This window comes from Cherax quadricarinatus, chromosome 88 (assembly GCF_038502225.1).
Source record: "Cherax quadricarinatus isolate ZL_2023a chromosome 88, ASM3850222v1, whole genome shotgun sequence".
Taxonomy (NCBI): Eukaryota; Metazoa; Arthropoda; class Malacostraca; order Decapoda; family Parastacidae; genus Cherax; species Cherax quadricarinatus.
Genome location: NC_091379.1, coordinates 5635550 through 5658170, shown reverse-complemented (window position 1 = coordinate 5658170; position 22621 = coordinate 5635550). Strand labels below are relative to the sequence as shown.

Below are 22621 nucleotides of genomic sequence, written 5' to 3'. Positions count from 1 at the left end.
TTACTCACTAGTTATTGAGTTTATACCTTATATATGCAACAGTTATGTTCTTTGTGAATATTCTGGGGTTTATTGTATGATATTTCAACATTTTAAATGAAATAAAGCAATGATGTAAGTGTGATGGAGAGTGAATCAAAATATTAATCAAGCCCAGAGGTCAGCCATACTAGAGCTTCAACTGTAGTAAATTGACCAATATTCTTCAAATTATGTCGGCTCCGTATGGGTACATGGGAGGAATGATGAGTGAGTACCCCATGGCAGGTGCCAGCACCCGTCCATGTCTACATAATACAGAATTATTGTGTTAAATGAGAGTGGGGACGTGGCTGTCGTCTGCGGCTCACACTTCACTGCCGCTCGGGATTTTTTTTTTTTTTTTTTTTTTTTTGTAAATAGTTGTTTATAAAAATAAATAATGAATATTTGGTGACCTTGGCATTGATGGTGTGTCAGGGGAGGTGGGCACTCACTGGCACTTACAAGGTCACTCATCACCTCCAGGCTAAAATAATGTTACTCATCAATTGTTCATTAATTACAATTTTTAGAGGTGTAATAAAAATACTTAATAATTGAGGCCATAAACCTCATATTCCTTATTAAACAGGACTTTTTTAGTAATAAAACAAGATTGACTTGATTTAAAGTTATTGAGGCAGGAATTATATTGGTTTATTTTTGCAGTGAAGGAAATGTTGCAACTCAACCTTACGGGTTTATCCTTTACTAAGTTTATTTAGGTACACATAAATACAGTTACACAAATTATCATACATAGTAATGGGTAAATTACCTAGGATAAACTAAAAAAAGTCGGTGACATTTTTATTGGGGTCTTTATATGGTAATTGTACTTGTGTGTACTTGTATCTAAATAAACTTATATTAATATAAAACTGTGACGGAAATTCTGGTCAAATCTGGGTACGTTTATTTTATTTTGGGGGAAATGTTAGACTTGGGGGTCGTACAGCGACTAGGGAGCGGAAATTACTTGGGTTTGATTTGAGGAGAGAGCAGGTCTAATTCCTTGGATCAAGAACCCCCTCACTGGTCTCAAGACACACTCCTCGTCCCCCTCCCTCTCCCTGGAAGGGGATCATGCCAATAGTAATTGTCCACCACCACTGGTGGCACCTGTGTCCAACACTAGTATTATAATAATTATAATATTATTTTTAGTTTTACAAGTACATGTACAAGGTATGCAGACCATAGTTGACATCAGTGACATACTACTATATAGAAAGTACCTTGTTATGCTGAGCATTTTGGGCAAATTAGGTCAGTTTTGTTCCAGGATGCGACCCACACCAGTCCACTAACACCCAGGATGCGACCCACACCAGTCCACTAACACCCAGGATGCGACCCACACCAGTCCACTAACACCCAGGATGCGACCCACACCAGTCCACTAACACCCAGGATGCGACCCACACCAGTCCACTAACACCCAGGATGCGACCCACACCAGTCCACTAACACCCAGGATGCGACCCACACCAGTCCACTAACACCCAGGATGTGACCAACACCAGTCCACTAACACCCAGGATGCGACCCAAACCAGTCCACTAACACCCAGGATACGACCCACACCAGTCCACTAACACCCAGGATGCGACCCACACCAGTCCACTAACTCCCAGGTTCCCAGTTTACTGATGGGGAACATAGACAACTGGTGTAAAGAAACAAGTCCAATGTTTCTACCTTCGCTGAGAATTGAACCCAGACCCTCGCCGTGTGAAGTGAGAACTTTACCCACCAGGCCACGAGGTACAGTGGCTTTAACCCTTAAACGGTCCAAACAGATCGACATTCAAATTCGTAGTGCTACAGAAGTAGATCTACTTTTTTTTTACACATTTTCAAATACCGTGGACCCCCGGTTAACGATATTTTTTCATTCCAGAAGTATGTTCAGGTGCCAGTACTGACCGAATTTGTTCCCATAAGGAATATTGTGAAGTAGATTAGTCCATTTCAGACCCCCCAAACATACACGTACAAACGCACTTACATAAATACACTTACATAATTGGTCGCATTGGGAGGTGATCGTTAAGCGGGGGTCCACTGTATAACAAAAAAAAGAGTAGATAAAAGTTTTTTTACACGTTTTCAAATGTAAAACAAAAAAAGATCTACATTTTTTTACATACTTTCAGATGTTGAAAAAACGTATATATATACGTTTGGAAAATTTAAGGGTTAAATAATAAGATACATATTACAAGGACCACAGTGAAAATATCACTTTGACTTTTTGGGTTTTCCTGGGTAATTTACACACATTACTATATATGATAATTGTACTTGTGTACCTGTATCTAAATAAACTTAATTACTTACACCAGCAGCCAACGTGAACACTGTTGACACTCGATATGAGCACAGTGTTGACATGAGCTTACAGCTCGTGTCTAAAAAAGAACATGCATTCAAATCATGGACGAGGAGAGTTGTGCCATGAGCAAATCTCATTGTACTTCGTCCCTTCAAGGAGGTATCACTCGGGAAGTACGGTCATGGACCAGGCCGAGGGGCATTGATCCCCAGAAAACCCTCCAAGTAGACTCGAGGGAGATATGGAATCTCTTTTCTGCAGATCAAGTCCAGTTACTCCTACCAGTTTGGCACTTTATTTGATTATAATAATTACTCCTATCTTTCTCTCTTTTTGCCTTAAATCTGAACAAATAAAATTTGTCCAGATTTTTAACCCAGAGGGTTAGCCACCCAGGATAACCCAAGAAAGTTAGTGTATCATTGAAGACTGTATTATTTTCATTGGGGTCCCAGGATGTGACCCACACCAGTCGACTAAAACCCAGGTATCTACTTACTGCTAGGTGAACAGCGCCAGCAGTAAAGGAGACATGCCCAATGTTTCCACCTGTGTCGGGATTGAACCAGACACTCAGTGTGAGGCAAGAGCATTACCAACTGAGCCACAAGACACCATAAAATTTTTTTTATTGTATACATAAATGGACTGATCACAAAATCAAGTGATATCTTTAGAGCCATCTTGGAAACCCCCATTTTGGGGGATTTTGTATATATAATTAGATTGTTTACAGTGAAACATATAAGTGAACAGTATTTAGATAAGGCTAAAGAGGTCTTTGTGGCATTTATGGATTTGGAAAAGGCGTATGACAGGGTGGATAGGGGGGCAATGTGGCAGATGTTGCAAGTGTATGGTGTAGGAGGTAGGTTACTGAAAGCAGTGAAGAGTTTTTACGAGGATAGTGAGGCTCAAGTTAGAGTATGTAGGAAAGAGGGAAATTTTTTCCCAGTAAAAGTAGGCCTTAGACAAGGATGTGTGATGTCACCGTGGTTGTTTAATATATTTATAGATGGGGTTGTAAGAGAAGTAAATGCGAGGGTCTTGGCAAGAGGCGTGGAGTTAAAAGATAAAGAATCACACACAAAGTGGGAGTTGTCACAGCTGCTCTTTGCTGATGACACTGTGCTCTTGGGAGATTCTGAAGAGAAGTTGCAGAGATTGGTGAATGAATTTGGTAGGGTGTGCAAAAGAAGAAAATTAAAGGTGAATACAGGAAAGAGTAAGGTTATGAGGATAACAAAAAGATTAGGTGATGAAAGATTGAATATCAGATTGGAGGGAGAGAGTATGGAGGAGGTGAACGTATTCAGATATTTGGGAGTGGACGTGTCAGCGGATGGGTCTATGAAAGATGAGGTGAATCATAGAATTGATGAGGGAAAAAGAGTGAGTGGTGCACTTAGGAGTCTGTGGAGACAAAGAACTTTGTCCTTGGAGGCAAAGAGGGGAATGTATGAGAGTATAGTTTTACCAACGCTCTTATATGGGTGTGAAGCGTGGGTGATGAATGTTGCAGCGAGGAGAAGGCTGGAGGCAGTGGAGATGTCATGTCTGAGGGCAATGTGTGGTGTGAATATAATGCAGAGAATTCGTAGTTTGGAAGTTAGGAGGAGGTGCGGGATTACCAAAACTGTTGTCCAGAGGGCTGAGGAAGGGTTGTTGAGGTGGTTCGGACATGTAGAGAGAATGGAGCGAAACAGAATGACTTCAAGAGTGTATCAGTCTGTAGTGGAAGGAAGGCGGGGTAGGGGTCGGCCTAGGAAGGGTTGGAGGGAGGGGGTAAAGGAGGTTTTGTGTGCGAGGGGCTTGGACTTCCAGCAGGCATGCTTGAGCGTGTTTGATAGGAGTGAATGGAGACAAATGGTTTTTAATACTTGACGTGCTGTTGGAGTGTGAGCAAAGTAACATTTATGAAGGGATTCAGGGAAACCGGCAGGCCGGACTTGAGTCCTGGAGATGGGAAGTACAGTGCCTGCACTCTGAAGGAGGGGTGTTAATGTTGCAGTTTAAAAACTGTAGTGTAAAGCACCCTTCTGGCAAGACAGTGATGGAGTGAATGATGGTGAAAGTTTTTCTTTTTCGGGCCACCCTGCCTTGGTGGGAATCGGCCGGTGTGATAATAAAATAAAAAAAAAAATAATTAGATTGAGAAGTAAACAAGTTGCAAGGTGGTGTAGGTTTGTGTGAAAGATTTACTTATGTGTGCTGATTACGATACAATACAACTTTCTATTTTTGCAGTATACAAAATACAGTAATAAAATATTGTTAAGTACAAAAAAAGCCACTAACATGTGGTGCATTTTGGGTATTAAATGTTACAATGCATTTTGGGTATTAAAAGTTATGATGGTGGAAGTGCTTGTAATAAAATAAGTGACTAAAAAACCTGGCAATTCTTATATAGTTTCTCAGCAAGAGTTGAGAAACTCATTGAACAGATCAGTAAGATAGAAAGCTGCCTTGAAAACCTTGAAAATCCTACTGTTATCCTCCTCGGAGATTTCAGTCTACTAATGTGTAATGGCAGAGGACAGACAACAGTATTGAACTAGAAACTATACTGGGAAGTACTCTAGCTCAACAGGATCATATTAGGACTGTGCTAAAGTATGCATTGGATCAGCAGATAACAGAGCCATGTGTCCTGCGGCTTGGTTGGCAGAGCACTTGGCTCGCATGCCGAGTGTCCATGGTTCAGTCCATGGCATGGGTGGAAATGTTGGGCATGCTTTTTTGACACCTGTTGTGTCTGTTCATGTAGCAGTAAGTAGGTATGTGTGTCAGTCAAATGTTATGGGTACCATCCTTGGAGACAAGATTAAAGGACCTCAGAGGAAATGAAACAGTCCTCGATGACATACTGACTTTCTTGGGTTATCCTGTGTGGTTAACCCTCCAGGTTAAAAATTTGAACAAATCTTATCTTAACATAATAGAAGTGAAAATATGCTTGACTTGATCTTGACATAATCTCCAGGATAATACTTTCTGATCACAATCTCAGGTAAATGCAAACAGTTATAACTACACATATGGGGATCCTAATAAATTGGCATTGTGAGAGAATGTTGAGTAATTTCATCTTCAGCAACTATAAAGAATTGACAGAGACAACACACAAAAGCAACTATCAAGCATTCCCTCAGTTGAGTAGATGCTGTGGGTTATTTGTGTGTAAGCTATGAGCCTGAAACATTTACTGGTATGTGCTTTAAGGGATATTGTACAGATATATACTGTTGGTAGTAGGTTGGTAGACAGGAGCCACTCAGGGAGGTACTGCAGTCCTGCCAAGTGAATGTAAACCAAAAGCCTGTAATTGTTTTACATGATGGTAGGATTGCTGGTGTATTTTTTGTCTCATAAACTTGCAAGATTTCAGGTATGTGTTGCTATTTCTACTCACACTTAGATCACACTACACATGCATGTACAAGCATATATATACACACCCCTCTGGGTTTTCTTCTATTTTCTTACTAGTTCTTGTTCATTTCTTATCTCTATGGGGAAGTGGAACAAAATACTTCCTCCATAACCCATGCGTGTCATAAAAGGCAATTAAAATGTCGGGAGCAGCGGGCTGGTAACCCCTTCTCCTGTATACATTACTAAAGTGTGAGGTGCAAGGTTCTTACCAGAGCTTTGGTAAGATGGGGAAGAAGGATGGGTAAGGATAGAAATATGGGAAAGGGTTGGGAGGGTTACTAAAGTTAAAAAGAGAAACTTTTGTGTTTCTTTTTGGGCCACCCTGCCTTGGTGGGATAGAACCAGTTTTTTGAAAGAAGAATACATTGTTGTGTAAAATGCTGTATATATGCCAATATTCCTTATTATAATTAGGATTATTATAATCATTATTATTTTATCATTATTTTAATCATCATTATTTTAATCATCGACCATCACGTTTAATTAATAAAAAATACAGTAAATGGCATCAGGGAGAGAGTGAAGATGATGTTCCTGCTTCGGTTTTAATTTAATTCCTCTTGCAAAAGGTTAAACTTGTTAAATGCTGTCGTGTGCAAATTGACGATTCATTCACAATAGTTAAAGTTAAAATGTATACCTGTATAGTTAAAATGTTGGATGTTGAATATTGTATGTAGGGTGTTGCATGTTGGATATATGTACAGTGCTAGTCACAGCATTATGCCTTGTGAGTGCCCCGGCATAATGCTGTGACGAAAATCAAAGGCCTACCATATGGGGGGGGGGCTCTTTTCATCAGTGCATTATGCTGGGTGGCAGCCGTTAGTATGACGTCGCGGCCTGCCACCACACTCCACAGTGACTCCTCAGTGCTTGCGTGGCTGCTGTGGTGAGAGTATGTGTTGCACCTTTGTCTCTCATCCGCCTCATCTTTTGTCTGGTGTTCCCTTTGGTTTTGGGGCTATACATGTTTGATTATGGGTAAAGGGAAGTTTTTAACAACTGAAACTGTAGCTCAAATCATAGGGCTTCACAAAGCTGAGCAACCAGATGAAAGAAATAGTGAGTGAGTGAGTGAGTGAGTGTGAGTGTGTGTGCGCGTGTGAGTGTGTGTGCGCGTGTGAGTGTGTGTGCGCGTGTGAGTGTGTGTGCGCGTGTGAGTGTGTGTGCGCGTGTGAGTGTGTGTGCGCGTGTGAGTGTGTGTGCGCGTGTGAGTGTGTGTGCGCGTGTGAGTGTGTGCGCGTGTGAGTGTGTGTGCGCGTGTGAGTGTGTGTGCGCGTGTGAGTGTGTGTGCGCGTGTGTGTGTGCGCGAGTGTGTGTGCGTGTGTGTGTGTGCGCGTGTGTGTGTGCGCGTGTGTGTGTGCGCGTGTGTGTGCGCGTGTGTGTGCGCGCGTGTGTGCGCGCGTGTGTGTGCGCGTGTGTGTGTGCGTGTGTGTGTGTGTGTGTGTGTGTGTGTGTGTGTGTGTGTGTGTGTAAGTGAAAGTGTGAGCGAGCATTCAGTGAGGAACTGGGTGCAGCGTATCAAGGCTGGTGGCAGTATCGAGTTACCGTCTGCCAAACCTCTGCCTGGTCCCTCGTAGAAGACATCTGTTCGTATGTTAACTGTGTTAAAGAAGCAGTTAGAGAATACACCTAAGATAACTGCTAGAGAATTTAAAGAAAAGAACCCACATCTTCTCTCAAGAGGTGTCTGTAAGAACTGTTAACAGTAGTCACTGTCAGGTTAAGAAACCGATCCTCTCCAAGCCACAGAAGAAATGTAGGCTGGATTATGCAAAGAAATATCTTCACTGGAATTCTCAACAGTGGTCTGAAGTACTTTGGAGTGATGAAGCAACTCTCACCGTCACCTGTAACCATGGGGGACATGTGTACTGGCCCAGAGGTAGTGACCCGCTAGACCCATGCTACACCTGTGGGACCACCAAACACCCAGACTCGCTCATGGTTTGAGGGGTTTTAGTGCTCAGTGTTGGTGAACTCATTGTGCTTCCCTAAAACCGGTATCATTACCTTGAGTTATGTATTGTGTGACAATTTACCTGAGGCGTTTGACAAGTGTTGGGCTATGGTTTTTATGCAGGATGGTGCACTGTGTCATACTGCCAAATCTGTAGTTCAGTGGCTTAAAGACTGTGAAGTGAGGTTCTTTAATGACTGGCCAGGCAATTCCTTAGACCTAAACCCTGTTGAGAACCTCTGGTCAATATTGAAATGAAGTTTACTGGGCAAGGATATCAGTTCCTTCCCACAGCTGGAGGCTGCTCTACATGAGGCATGGAATAATATACCTCTCCAAACTCTCAAGAATTTATGTGTTCCTACATGGCTGAGGGACGTGATTAACCCTTTGAGGGTTTCGGCCATACTAGTACGGCTTACGACCCAGGGTTTTTGACATACTAGTACGCCTAAATTCTAGCGTCCTCAAATCTAGTGGGAGAAAGCTTGGTCAGTGTGCACAGTATAAAAAAAAATCCTGCAGCACACAGTGCATAATGAGAAAAATAAAACTTTGACCGTTTTCTTGGAATAAAACAGCGACTGCTCTGTATTTTCGTATGGTACTTATTGTTGTATTCTAGTTTTCTTGGTCTCATTTTATAGAATGGAAGACATTACAGAAATTGAGATGATTTTGACTGGTTTTACAATGAAAAGTACCTTGAAATTGAGCCCAAAGTAGCAGAAATGTTCGATTTTTACCAAAGTTCAAAAGTAAACAAATCATGCCGAGCATCCAATACACGTTAGCTGGTGAGTCTAATATTCTTTCGCAAGTGCGCCAATATTATTTATACCATTTTTTACACTAATGCAGTAGTTTGCATAACAGTAAATCTTCTATTTTTTGTGAGAATAAAAATTCAAAGTGGAAAGCAAAAGAATGTAAGAGGGGCCTTGAGATGTGACTAATGAACAGAGGAAATGTCATTATAGTGCCAGGAATGTGTTTCTTGTTTATTCAGGACCCTATTCGGAAATTGGCATCTTTTGAAATTTGTGTGAAATTGGCAAAATTGCTAAATTCTGACCACTGTACTGGATAGTTGAAATTGGTAAATGGGTGGTTTCTTGCACTCATTCGATAGAAAAAAATGGAGTTCTAGTGAAATATTCATGTTTTTTGTCGACTAGTACAGTGGAATTGGCCGAAAATGGGGCTCAAATTGGGCAAAATCGCCGATCCGTAAACATTGCTGAGACCGCTAACTTCACGAGAGTATAATTCCGTAAGTTTTCCATCAAATTTCATACTTTTGGTGTCATTATGATCGGGAAAAGATTCTCTATCTTTTCATAAGAAAAAATTATTTTTTTTTTTTTTTTAAATTTGGCTGACCTGGAGTTTACCTGGAGTAAACTCCAGGTCAGTCTCGGAGAGGGCCTGTCGACCCTCAAAGGGTTAAGTGTAAAGGATGCAGCACCAAGTATTAAAACCTCAGTAAATGTGCAAATATATACAGTGGACCCCCGCATAACGATCACCTCCGAATGCGACCAATTATGTAAGTGTATTTATGTAAGTGCGTTTGTACGTGTATGTTTGGGGGTCTGAAATGGACTAATCTACTTCACAATATTCCTTATGGGAACAAATTCGGTCAGTACTGGCACTTGAACATACTTCTGGAATGAAAAAATATCGTTAACTGGGGGTCCACTGTATATACAGTGCAACCTCAGTATGTGACCTTAATTCATTCCAAAAGGCTGTTTGAGTGCTGCTCCATTTGAGTATCGAGCAAGTTCTTCCCAACCAATTTTTGTTTGGTTGGCTTTTATCACTAATCGTTGTAGGCCCCAGGGTGACTTATTTATACAAATAATACAAAAAAGCACCAAAAAATGCGAAGAAATGTGAAATAGTTTACAGCGAAGTTCTGGCAGGCCGTATTTGTTCGGTTGAGTGCTGAGCTTTATTCGAGTAGGGAGCTGGTTGTATACCGAGGTTCCACTGTATTATAATCTTTCATGGTACATGTTTGTGTTTTGGTATGTGTGTGGGGAGGGGCAGCATAATGCTGTGACTAGCACTGTAGAATGGTGAATGTTTTATGATGAATGTTGAACACTGGGCATTGGATATATGATGTTGATATCAGGGTGTAAAAAAAAAAAAAGTCTAAACCCATGGAAAGTGCATGTTTGTCAGTAAATTACAAAATTTTTTAAAGATGTAGACTTGTGGTTTTAACATAAGTTTGTGCAATGAATCATATGCACATTTGTCTTAATCTCTTTCTTGGTATACCATCTACTATACACTGAATGTTGACCTATAGCTCTTCCACCCCTTGCCTCTCTTCTCTTTACCCCCCTCCCCTTACCTCTCTTCTCTTTAACCTTCTTTTTTTTTTACCCCCTCTTCTCCTTTACCCCCTTCTTCCCTGACACTTTTCATGCTTACCTTTCCTCCCTTCTCCCTGCCTCCCTCCCTTCTCTTCTTCTCCCTCCCTCCCTTCTCTTCTTCTCCCTCCCTCCCTTCTCTTCTTCTTCTCCCTCCCTCTCCCCTTTTTTTCCCTTCTTTCCCTGTTAACTAAGGCAAACTTGGGGAAGGTAGGTGGGGAAGTTGACATAGTAACAGGATGTATGTGGGTGGGGTGGGATGTTGTGGGTGGGGTGGTGGTAGTGGGTGGGAGGTAGGGAGGGAGAAGTGACATACATCACCCCACCTGCCACTGCTCTGGAAGGTTACTGTTTTAATCAATTCACGCAGCCTCACTTGTATACTTTATTCTTCCCATTGTCTCGCCACACATTTTTTTTCTGAAACTCTTAGAATCTTGTATACTTTTTATGTTTGTATAGTTCATATACATGTATGTAATGAAAATAATTATTTCCAGCACATTTGACTGATGAAATATTTATTTATAGTGTATAGTGATGAGATATGTTCATACTGAGACATTAAACTAATACAGTGGACCCCCGGTTTACAATATTATTTCATTCCAGAAGTATGTTTAGGTGCCAGTACTGACCGAATTTGTTCCCATAAGGAATATTGTGAATAAGATTAGTCCATTTCAGACCCCCAAACATACACATACAAACGCACTTACATAAATACACTTACATAATTGGTCGCATTGGGAGCTGATCGTAAACCGGGGGTCCACTGTACTGGGAATTTATTTGCTGAAGAGGGCCTGGCATACTGGCTGGAATACCTTGTTGTTCACTGGTAGGGCATTCGTCTTGTAACCAAGAGGATTTAGGTTCTAATCTTAGCTTAGGTTTGAAGTGTGACCAAGTCTCCATACACCTGCTGCCTCTCTTCACCTGGCAGTAAATAGATACCTGTACCTAGTAGTTAGTCAACTCTTGTGGGTTGCTTCCTGAGGGGTGAGGACCTACCAGACAGAAAATCATTGGAAATAAACCTCACTGCTTGAGCTATCCTGAGTTCTTACAACCCCCCCCCCCTCCCCCATGGTTATTAACTTGAATAAAGTCTTCTTGCTCTTTAAGCTATATCATTTTTAAGGATTTAAAGTTATTAACTCTTTCATCGTCACGACCCCCAAAATTAAAAACGCTCACAGTATCACATTAAATATTTTCATGTATTTTCTAAAATGATAGAGAATATTTTTCTAAAGGTAATGACACCAAAAATGTGAAATTTTGCTTACTTTGACCAAATTACTAGCTATTTTGCTAGTATGCTGTCTGTTCTATTGAATGAAAGAAACTGCCCATTCAGCATCAGAACTTCCCTGTAAAGTGCTCAGAAGTTGGTAATTTGACCAATTTTACACAAAATTAACAAATTCCAATTGAAAGAAAATCAAAATGAACATCATAGGCATTCCAGGCACTAAACCAAGCTTTCCCATGTTCAGTAATCACATCCCAAGATCTCTATATATAAAATTTGTTCTCCATCTTTAATCCATTTTCTCTCACACAAAAAATTGAAGTCTTGCTCTGTGTCTCAGATAATAAAATATAACCAAGAATGATTGGTTGTGGTTTAGGCCATCCTAATAATTAAAGGAGACCAGGTAGATAGTCATGAAACACTGCAGGACATGGGGGGACAGGGGGTTCCTTTGTAAAGGTTCAAAATTATGTACAAGGCATGAATCAACGTGCTGTACCAGAATTTCACCCTTTTCTCAAGTCTCTTCCAACTTACTCTGCATTCTGATTGATGTACTAAATGTCAGGTGTTTTCTCTGTGCTGTGTGGATATTCTACTTTTTTTATGTATTGGTGTCAGCTAGTTTAACACACAATAGTTCTTGATATTTTTTTAAATTTTGGAGGGTTAGCTACACAGGATAACTTAAGAAAGTCAGTGCATCATAAAGGACTGTCTTATTTCCATTGTGGTCCTTCAGTCTTGTCCCCCAGGATGCCACCCACACCAGTTGGCTAACACCCAGGTACCTACTTGCTAGGTGAACAGGGAGAGCAGGCGTAAGGAAACACGCCCAATGTTTCCATCCTACCAGGGATTGAACTATGGACACTCAGTATGTGAGGTGAGTGTGTTGCCTACCAGGCCAGTATCCCGACTCATCATAGGTCCTGGGATAATATGCTTCTAGTTACCCATTACAAAAACATTCAGAATACTACTTAACAAAAAAAAAAAGACTAGTGAAACTTATCATTCTTGCAAAATAGAAAAAAAATCTTTGAATTAGCTAAGTAGCATACTGTGTAAGTGTGTGATTGAATGAGCAATTTGCTTCTGTGTCAAGCATCATGGTGTCCTCAGGAACTAACACGCTAAAAATAAGCAGGGTTAGTTGTGTCGGCATGATTGTTGTGTAAATAGTGAGGAAGAGGAAGAGTGAGCCAGGTGGCTGGTGTAACCTTGTAACACTGACTTACTAACATTGACACAGTAATGAGCCATGCACTGGGTCACTGGTTCACACAGCAGTAACGTTCACTGGGTCACTGGTTGACACAGTAGTAGTGAACCATTGATCTACAACAGTAGTAGTGTGCACTGGGTCACTGGTTGACACAGCAGTAGTGTGCACTGGGTCACTGGTTGACACAGGAGTAGTGTGCACTGGGTCACTGGTTGACACAGCAGTAGTGTGCACTGGGTCACTGGTTGACACAGGAGTAGTGTGCACTGGGTCACTGGTTGACACAGCAGTAGTGTGCACTGGGTCACTGGTTGACACAGCAGTAGTGTGCACTGGGTCACTGGTTGACACAGCAGTAGTGTGCACTGGGTCACTGGTTGACACAGCAGTAGTGTGCACTGGGTCACTGGTTGACACAGCAGTAGTGTGCACTGGGTCACTGGTTGACACAGCAGTAGTGTGCACTGGGTCACTGGTTGACACAGCAGTAGTGTGCACTGGGTCACTGGTTGACACAGCAGTGTGCACTGGGTCACTGGTTGACACAGCAGTAGTGTGCACTGGGTCACTGGTTGACACAGCAGTAGTGTGCACTGGGTCACTGGTTGACACAGCATTAGTGTGCACTGGGTCACTGGTTGACACAGCAGTAGTGTGCACTGGGTCACTGGTTGACACAGCAGTAGTGTGCACTGGGTCACTGGTTGACACAGCAGTAGTGTGCACTGGGTCACTGGTTGACACAGCAGTAGTGTGCACTGGGTAACTGGTTGACACAGCAGTAGTGTGCACTGGGTAACTGGTTGACACAGCAGTAGTGTGCACTGGGTCACTGGTTTACACAGCAGTAGTGTGCACTGGGTCACTGGTTGACACAGCAGTAGTGTGCACTGGGTCACTGGTTGACACAGCAGTAGTGTGCACTGGGTCACTGGTTGACACAGCAGTAGTGTGCACTGGGTCACTGGTTGACACAGCAGTAGTGTGCACTGGGTCACTGGTTGACACAGCAGTAGTGTGCACTGGGTCACTGGTTGACAGGAGTAGTGTGCACTGGGTCACTGGTTGACACAGGAGTAGTGTGCACTGGGTCACTGGTTGACACAGAAGTAGTGTGCACTGGGTCACTGGTTGACACAGTAGTAGTGTGCACTGGGTCACTGGTTGACACAGCAGTAGTGTACACTGGGTCACTGGTTGACACAGGAGTAGTGTGCACTGGGTCACTGGTTGACACAGGAGTAGTGTGCACTGGGTCACTGGTTGACACAGTAGTAGTGTGCACTGGGTCACTGGTTGACACAGGAGTAGTGTGCACTGGGTCACTGGTTGACACAGGAGTAGTGTGCACTGGGTCACTGGTTGACACAGGAGTAGTGTGCACTGGGTCACTGGTTGACACAGGAGTAGTGTGCACTGGGTCACTGGTTGACACAACAGTAGTGTGCACTGGGTCACTCGTTGACACAGCAGTAGTGTGCACTGGGTCACTGGTTGATACAGCAGTAGTGTGCACTGGGTCACTGCTTGACACAGTAGTAGTGTGCACTGGGTCACTGCTTGACATAGCAGTAGTGTGCACCTGGTCACTGGTTGACAGGAGTAGTGTGCTCCGGGTCACTGGTTGACACAGGAGTAGTGTGCACTGGGTCACTGGTTGACACAGGAGTAGTGTGCACTGGGCCACTTGTTGACACAGGAGTAGTGTGCACTGGGTCACTGGTTGACACAGGAGTAGTGTGCACTGGGTCACTGGTTGACACAGGAGTAGTGTGCACTGGGTCACTGGTTGACACAGGAGTAGTTCGCACTGGGTCACTGGTTGACACAGCAGTAGTGTGCACTGGGTCACTGGTTGACACAGGAGTAGTGTGCACTGGGTCACTGGTTGACACAGGAGTAGTGTGCACTGGGTCACTGGTTGACACAGGAGTAGTGTGCACTGGGTCACTGGTTGACACAGGAGTAGTTTGCACTGGGTCACTGGTTGACACAGGAGTAGTGTGCACTTCGTCACTGGTTGATACAGGAGTAGTGTGCACTGGGTCACTGGTTGACACAGCAGTAGTGTGCACTGGGTCACTGGTTGACACAGGAGTAGTGTGCACTGGGTCACTGGTTGACACAGGAGTAGTGTGCACTGGGTCACTGGTTGACACAGGAGTAGTTCGCACTGGGTCACTGGTTGATACAGGAGTAGTGTGCACTGGGTCACTGGTTGACACAGCAGTAGTGTGCACTGGTCGACGCAGCAATAGTGTGTGCTGGTCGACACAGCAGTAGTGTGAGCTCAGTCACTGGTTCACACAGGAGTAGGGTGCACCTTCTGAGTGGTGCACAAGTATTCTTGCACAAAACCATTACAAATAACATTATTGATGAGAAAACTGGAGCTTTAAGTTAACTTATATGTATTGAATTATATATTATAATAGTGCCATTAATCATTGAGACTGTTGGGATTGAGGGTAAAACAGGAAGGATATGGTGGTAGTAGTGTAGGGTGCAAGGTCACCTACAAGGTCATGCTGGGTGGGTGGGTGGGGATAACTGCCACCTGTCACCTCCCTTGCATCACTCATAACAAACTCAGTCTCCTGCAGTTGGCCACTCATGCCATAGCTATAACAAAGGGTGTGAAGGCATTAATTATTTTTTGTGTGTGAGCAAAGAAGACAGTTTTGTTTTCAGTGGTTAAGTGTTTGCGTGTGAGGATTGCCTGGTTCCTCTTTGTTGGTTTCAATAAAAGAAAAAACTTTGAAGAAGTTTGATCCTTTGAGTTTTTAACTTTAAGTTGCATAAGAGAAGTGATACTGCATTTAGAGGGTGTGTATAGCTTGTATATACACCATTTGACAAATATTTGCATTTCTTAGCCAGGAAGACTGCCATAATAGTAAGATTAACCATGAATGGTGATTTATTCAGAGACACATTGTCCTTGATGGAAGGCACAAGTCACACCATCGGTTACCGTGTTCGTCTTCGTATGCAACACATTCTGAAAGATGTGGCTGAACTGGCTTACCAAAGGCCACAGTTTTTTGCAGATGTTCCCCCTCCACCATTACTGGTTGGCAAAGGTAATGCATTGTTTTATGTAAATTTTTTATTGTTGTATATGAGGGTTCTGAGTTGTAAGGGCTTGAGTATCGAGCAGCTTTTGCTAGTGTTAGATCAGAGTGAATTGAAACAGGTGGATTTTGCGATTTAATGCGCTCTTAGCTGTAATTTAATGTGCTGGTTTGCTGGGTTTAAATTCTAAGAGGTTAGAAGTTGAGTGCTTGCTCTTTTAAGGATGGGTGAGGATATTACATTTCCTTGGATCATTACAACTGTGATGTCCATGGTGCAGTCATTGAGTGGAGGCTTCCTTTGGCAAGTGTATGTACATTCAATAATACGTACATTAGTTTTGGCTCCAGGCATTTTCCCAGCTCTCTGACCAGTATTCATACCTAAATAATGTATATTAGAGCTGATTTCCTCTATTCTGTTTATTACAGTATACAGTACACTACTGTATAAACATTTAAAAATATACTAAAAATGTTATAAATGGTACAAAGGTGACATTAAAGCAATATCAAAGATGGTTGACATAAACCCACTCCATTATAGTATGCTCCTTGTTTAGCGACGAATTCGTTTACTGACATGGTATTAGGAACGGAACTCCATCGTTAAGTGAGGAGAAGCTGTAGTTTATCATGTGCCCCACTTGGAATGGTATAGATACTAGTACAGTACATATTGAATTTACTGTGTTGTGTGCCTCTTTATCAGGTTGATGAATGTGTTGGAATTGAAGCTGATTACTGTGCATATTGCTTTTATCAGTAATGTGGATAGTATTCTCTGAAATCTACCCTGCTTGGAGAACAATGTATCAGTCTGGAGTCTGGTGTATCTATTGGTGTGGAATATTTTAACAGCCTTCTGCAATCAATGATGAAATGTGCTAGATATTTAAGCTTGAAAAAAGTATTGTGTAGCTGTATTCTTCTTTGAGAGAAACAGGACTAGAGATTCTATAAACTCTTTAAAACCCTATGAGGCATTTTTTTTTTTTAATGTATGCATTATAGTGTCTTTAGTATAAGTCATCTTTCTTTGTAGGTTTTCTGTAGGCTTTAAGATCCAGTTTGTACTTTTTTTTTTGCAAATTAAAATACCATGAAAAGTATGCACTGTGTCTTCTTCCTTGGTGAGTTTGATAGCTAGTTCCACAGAGTTGTTGATGTTGAGAAGTGCAATAGTGTCTAGATATATGGGCACAATTACTAAGTTCATCTACAGTTACTGAGGTCATCAGGCTAGCACCAGATGAGCCTGGCCCATGGCTGGGCTCCAGGAGTAGAAAAACTCGAAACTCATGAAAGGTATAAAGGTATTGAATCCATATTGCTCCTATGGTAATGTATATTTTTAGCCTTTGCTACTCCAGGTGCTCCATATACAGGTTGGCCATGACCACATTAAGGTTTGAAACCATGACCATTCCATATGACTGCTTGTGCACACAATCACAGTAAAGAACAGTTGAAATGAATACAAGTCTCTTGTTGTGTTGACCTTGACCTCTTCCAGCCAGCTTTGTCAGTTTCAACTGCTTCTCTTTCAGCTACTAGTGTACAAGCTGTCACATGGAGTAGCCATGGGCTCCCACTTAGGTCAGCATCGAACAACTAATGTATGGAGCACCTGGAGGAGGAAAGGTGAAATCATATATCCCCAGAGGTGTAACATGGATACAGTATGTGGATGACTTCTTGGTAATTGTGAGAACAAATTTGGGAGTTCCATACAAAGAGAGTTGGGGTTGTTAATAAAAAAAATTGTCACCAGATCATGTAGATGAAATTGTAAGGCATGTATATGCTACACTGAAATGCACCTACCATCTGACTTACGACCTGCTCGACTTATGACCACTCGACTTATGACCGTGGTTTTTTTTTTTTTTTTTGCCAAATTTCTGGGAAATAAACAACTATTTGTGTTGTACACAGTGTTTATCCTAAACCTTACAGTATAAAATACAGTACTAACAACATAAAAAGTAAAGTAAAACATGAAATACCAAAATAAAACAATAAAATAGTCATTACAAAAATGTGATGTTGATATTCAGTAGTAAAGTTCGACTTACGTCCATTTCGACTTACGACTGGTTTCTCGGAACTGAACTCGGTCGAAAGTCGGATGGTAGGTATATATGGATGGAGAAATACTGAAGGTGCTGACAACACGTGTTAAAATTGTTATATGCAGCTACTGTAGTGTCCATACCTAAAAAACCCAAATTTTTCTCAAAGTCCAACAGAAAAGCTACGAAATGGAAAGGCCAAAAACATTAAAGATGCCCACACTGAGTAATAGCAGGAAAAGAGGAGACATCAAGATACAGTACTGACTGACTTGACTGATACATGTTCATGTACATAGAAGACTGTGATACAAACAATATTGAGTCATACATGACAGTAGTCACTAGTGGTGAGAGATACTCTGCTGTAACACTTTAACAATATGTACATGTACAGTTGACCCCCGGTTTACGATATTTCATTCCAGAAGTATGTTCAGGTGCCATTACTGAATGAATTTGTTCCCATAAGGAATATTGTGAATTAGATTAGTCCATTTCAGACCCCCAAACATACACATACAAACACACTTACATAAATACACTTACATAATTGGTCGCATTGGGAGCTGATCGTAAACCGGGGGTCCACTGTATATCGTTTTTTTTTACTTTTGGACATGTATAATATGTGGAGCATAAAGCATGCATTAGCATTAGTAAGCAGCACAGGTGATTACCAGGGATAGGTACTCCATTGCAAAACACATGTCACAATTTTAACAGTCCATATTGTTGTCCTTTTCAAGAAATCTGTGCCTTGCCGGTGAGGTGGTTCTTGATCCAAGAAACTGAACCTTTTCCTCCCCCTTGCATTGAACCTTATTGTCTCCTACACCCACAAGCTTTGTACAATCCCTATGGATTTAGCTCTCCCCCATGAATGTAATAATGTCTTAAAGTACAGTAGAGCCCCCGTATCCACCTGATTTGGTATCTGCGGTTTCAGTTATCCATGCTTTACTGTGGACCAAAAATACTTCTTAATTTTGCATAATAATGGCCCCCAAAGTGCAAAAGTAGAAAAGCTGGCAATTCTCCAAAGCCTGAGAGAAGCTGTAAAGTGCTTCCCATCAGTGAAAAGTGATAATTCTCCACTTATTGTGCATAATCTATTAATTTATACAGTCTCTCCTCACTTAGCAACGTACTTGTTTACCGATGACTCAAACTTACGACGGGCTCTCTGACCAGTATGTGTACCTAAATAATGTATATTAGAGCTGATTTCCTCTTTTCTGTTTATTACAATATACAGTACACTACTCTGTAAACATTTAAATATGTACTAAAAATGTTATACAATGGACCCTCGACCAACGATGGCATCGTCTAACGTTAAATCCGACTAGCGATACATTATAACGCAAAAATTTTGCCTCGACTAGCGCTAAAAAACTCGACCAACACGATTCGTTTCGTTTGAGACGCGTCCACTTGTGGCCAGTGTTTACAAGCCAGCCAGCCACTGCAGTCCCATCCAAACATACAATTGGAACATTTCATGTTATCACAGCGTTTTTAGTGATTGCACCTACAAAATAAGTCACTATGGGCCCCAAGAAAGCTTCTAGTGCCAACCCTACAGCAAAAAGGGTGAGAGTTACTATGGATATGAAGAAAGAGATCATTGCTAAGTATAAAAGTGGAATGCGTGTCTCCGAGCTGGCCAGGTTGTACACAAAACCCCAATCAACCATCGCTACTATTGTGGCCAAGAAAACGGCAATCAAGGAAGCTGTTCTTGCCAAAGGTGCAACTATGTTTTCGAAACTGAGATCGCAAGTGATAGAAGATGTTGAGAGACTGTTATTGGTGTAGATAAACGAAAAACAGATAGCAGGAGATAGCATCTCTCAAGTGATCATATGTGAAAAGGCTAGGAAGTTGCATGACGATTTAATTAGAAAAATGCCTGCAACTAGTGATGAGAGTGAATTTAAGGCCAGCAAAGGTTGGTTTGAGAGATTTAAGAATTGTAGTGGCATACAAGCGTGATAAGGCATGGTGAGGTTGCCAGTTCGAACCAAAAAGCAGCTGAAAAATATGTGCAGGAATTCAAGGAGTACAGACAGTGAAGAATTGAAACCTGAACAAGTGTTTAATTGTGACACTGACAATGTTGTGAAACACTTTAGGAATGTCATAAAGGAACAGGAGGTACAGGCCTCTATGGACAGATATGTTGTGCAACAGAGGTCCAGTGACTCAAGCTGGTCCTAGTGGCATTAAAAGAAGAAGGGAAGTAACCCCAGAAAAGGACTTGACACCTCAAGTCCTAATGGAAGGAGATTCCCCTTCTAAACACTAACACCATCCACACTCCCCTCCTCCCATCCCATCAATCATCACCAGATCTTCAGTAAAGGTGAGTGTCATGTAATTGTACATGTCTTCTTCAGTTTGTATGTATTAAAATTAATATTTCATGTGGTAAAAAATTTTTTTTTCAATACTTTCGGGTGTCTTGCACGGATTAATTTGATTTCCATTATTTCTTATGGGGAAAATTAACTCGACTAACAATAATTTCGATTAACGATGAGCTCTCAGGAGCGGATTAATATTGTTGGTCGAGGGTCCACTGTAAATGGTGCAAAGGTGACATTAAAACAATATGAAAGATGGTTGACACAAACCCACTACCATTATAGTATGCTCCTTGCTTAATGACAAATTTGTTTACCGACATCGTCTTAGGAACAGAACTCCATCGTTAAACGAGGAGAAGCTGTAATAAGTGTGTATAGGACTTAATATGTGGGGTTTGTTACTATCCATGGTTTCAGTATTTACGGCAGGTCCTTGGATGTATTCCCTGTGGATACTGGGGTCCTACTGTACTGTATTTTGTACGTTGTGTACTGTATGTGGTATTATCATTCATGATAGACATAGTCGAGGGACTCTGTGCTCGTTGGACACTTGACTAAGTTTGGAGACTGTGTTTGGCTCATTTATAGTTACTTTCTCCCAGTTTGTGGGAGAAGGTAACTATAAATGAGCCATGTTTTCTTAACACACCTACTGTCCCTGTTCACCTATCAGTAAAATAGAAATCTGGGCATTAATCAACTGGTGTGGGTCACATCCTGGGGACGAAACTGTCCTAATTTGCTCGAAATGCTCTGCATAACCAGGGGCTTTCTGTATAATAGTATGTCATTGATTACAGTTAGGCCTGTATGCCTTGTAAATGTACTTAAAGAAATGAAGATTATTATTATTAGTATTTATTATTTTTATTATTTAATTAATGTGACTGCTATGGTTATGTACACTTGGGCACTAGCATGCAAAAGTTTATTACAGAATTTATAATAATAATGATGATAATGCAAAAAATGATAATGGTAATATGAGTTGTGGAGGTGGGAAGTAGTGTTTGGACTCTGAGGGAGAGGTGGGGATGCTATTGTTATGAGCCATCTTAATGGTGATGCTCTCACACTTCTGGTAAGACGGTTATGGAATGAATGATGGTGAACATGTTTTCCTCTTTGGAGTTATGCTTTGTTGGTAAGAAATTGAAATACTGTCAAGTAAAAAAAAATTAAAATTCATCAGGAAATAAATAATAATACTACATTAGAAAATAAATTTATAATTAGAATAATATTTTCTTGGTGCTAATTACTAATCTTATTCTTTAATATTCAGATGGTCCACCGCCAATGCCACCAATGCCTCCCGGCCCTCCACCATGTACAACTATGGCCAGCCCTGTTCCCTCAACCAGTCAAGGACCACCAAATATGGCCATGGGTGGCATGATGGCACCTCCTCCACCTCCAGGGACTACAGGCCCCCCTGGTCCACCACCACCACCTCCAGGTGGACCCATCATGCCAGCTGAATATCCAAATGGAGGTTAGTCACAAGTGGAATGCGGTACTGTGCCTATAATATATCCTGTATTAATATTACAACAATAAGGAAGTTTGTATTCTTATAAGGAATGTAGTAAATTTTATTGTTTATTTGTAGTAGTAATATGTAGTGACTGCTTGACTAATATCTGTATATAAGGGAATCACAGCTGATATAGCCATTGTGGTCTTGTATTTCCAATGTTTGGAAGAGTTGTCCGTAACCCTCAAGAGTTTTGTGACTGGTAATATTAGCATATAGATTATGTTATTATTTTTTTTTATTATCACACTGGCCGATTCCCACCAAGGCAGGGTGGCCCGAAAAAGAAAAACTTCACCATCATTCACTCCATCACTGTCTTGCCAGAAGGGTGCTCTACACTACAGTTTTTAAACTGCAACATTAACACCCCTCCTTCAGAGTGCAGGCACTGTACTTCCCATCTCCAGGACTCAAGTCTGGCCTGCCGGTTTCCCTGAATCCCTTCATAAATGTTACTTTGCTCACACTCCAACAGCACGTCAAGTATTAAAAACCATTTGTCTCCATTCACTCCTATCAAACACGCTCGCGCATGCCTGCTGGAAGTCCAAGCCCCTCGCACACAAAACCTCCTTTACCCCCTCCCTCCAACCTTTCCTAGGCCGACCCCTACCCCGCCTTCCTTCCACTACAGACTGATACACTCTTGAAGTCATTCTGTTTCGCTCCATTCTCTCTACATGTCCGAACCACCTCAACAACCCTTCCTCAGCCCTGTGGACAACAGTTTTGGTAATCCCGCACCTCCTCCTAACTTCCAAACTACGAATTCTCTGCATTATATTCACACCACACATTGCCCTCAGACATGACATCTCCACTGCCTCCAGCCTTCTCCTCGCTGCAACATTCATCACCCATGCTTCACACCCATATAAGAGCGTTGGTAAAACTATACTCTCATACATTCCCCTC

The 22621-nt window shown here is 41.7% G+C and overlaps 1 protein-coding gene across 3 annotated transcripts in view; it reads left to right on the top strand.

Moving 5' to 3' along the window:
• Window positions 1-114: 114 nt before the first annotated feature.
• LOC128698646 (ecto-NOX disulfide-thiol exchanger 2-like) overlaps window positions 115-22621 on the top strand; it is a 67099-nt gene continuing 44592 nt past the window's right edge. For 2 of the 3 annotated variants that reach the window (XM_070103898.1, XM_070103897.1), the window contains exons 1-3: window positions 142-249; window positions 15571-15725; window positions 21452-21661. In XM_070103898.1, coding sequence (XP_069959999.1) covers window positions 15587-15725; window positions 21452-21661 — 349 coding nt within the window. In that variant the 5' untranslated portion in view covers window positions 142-249; window positions 15571-15586. Of the gene's footprint in view, window positions 250-15570; window positions 15726-21451; window positions 21662-22621 lie in introns of all 3 variants that reach the window. The other variant, XM_070103899.1, reaches the window with a different exon arrangement.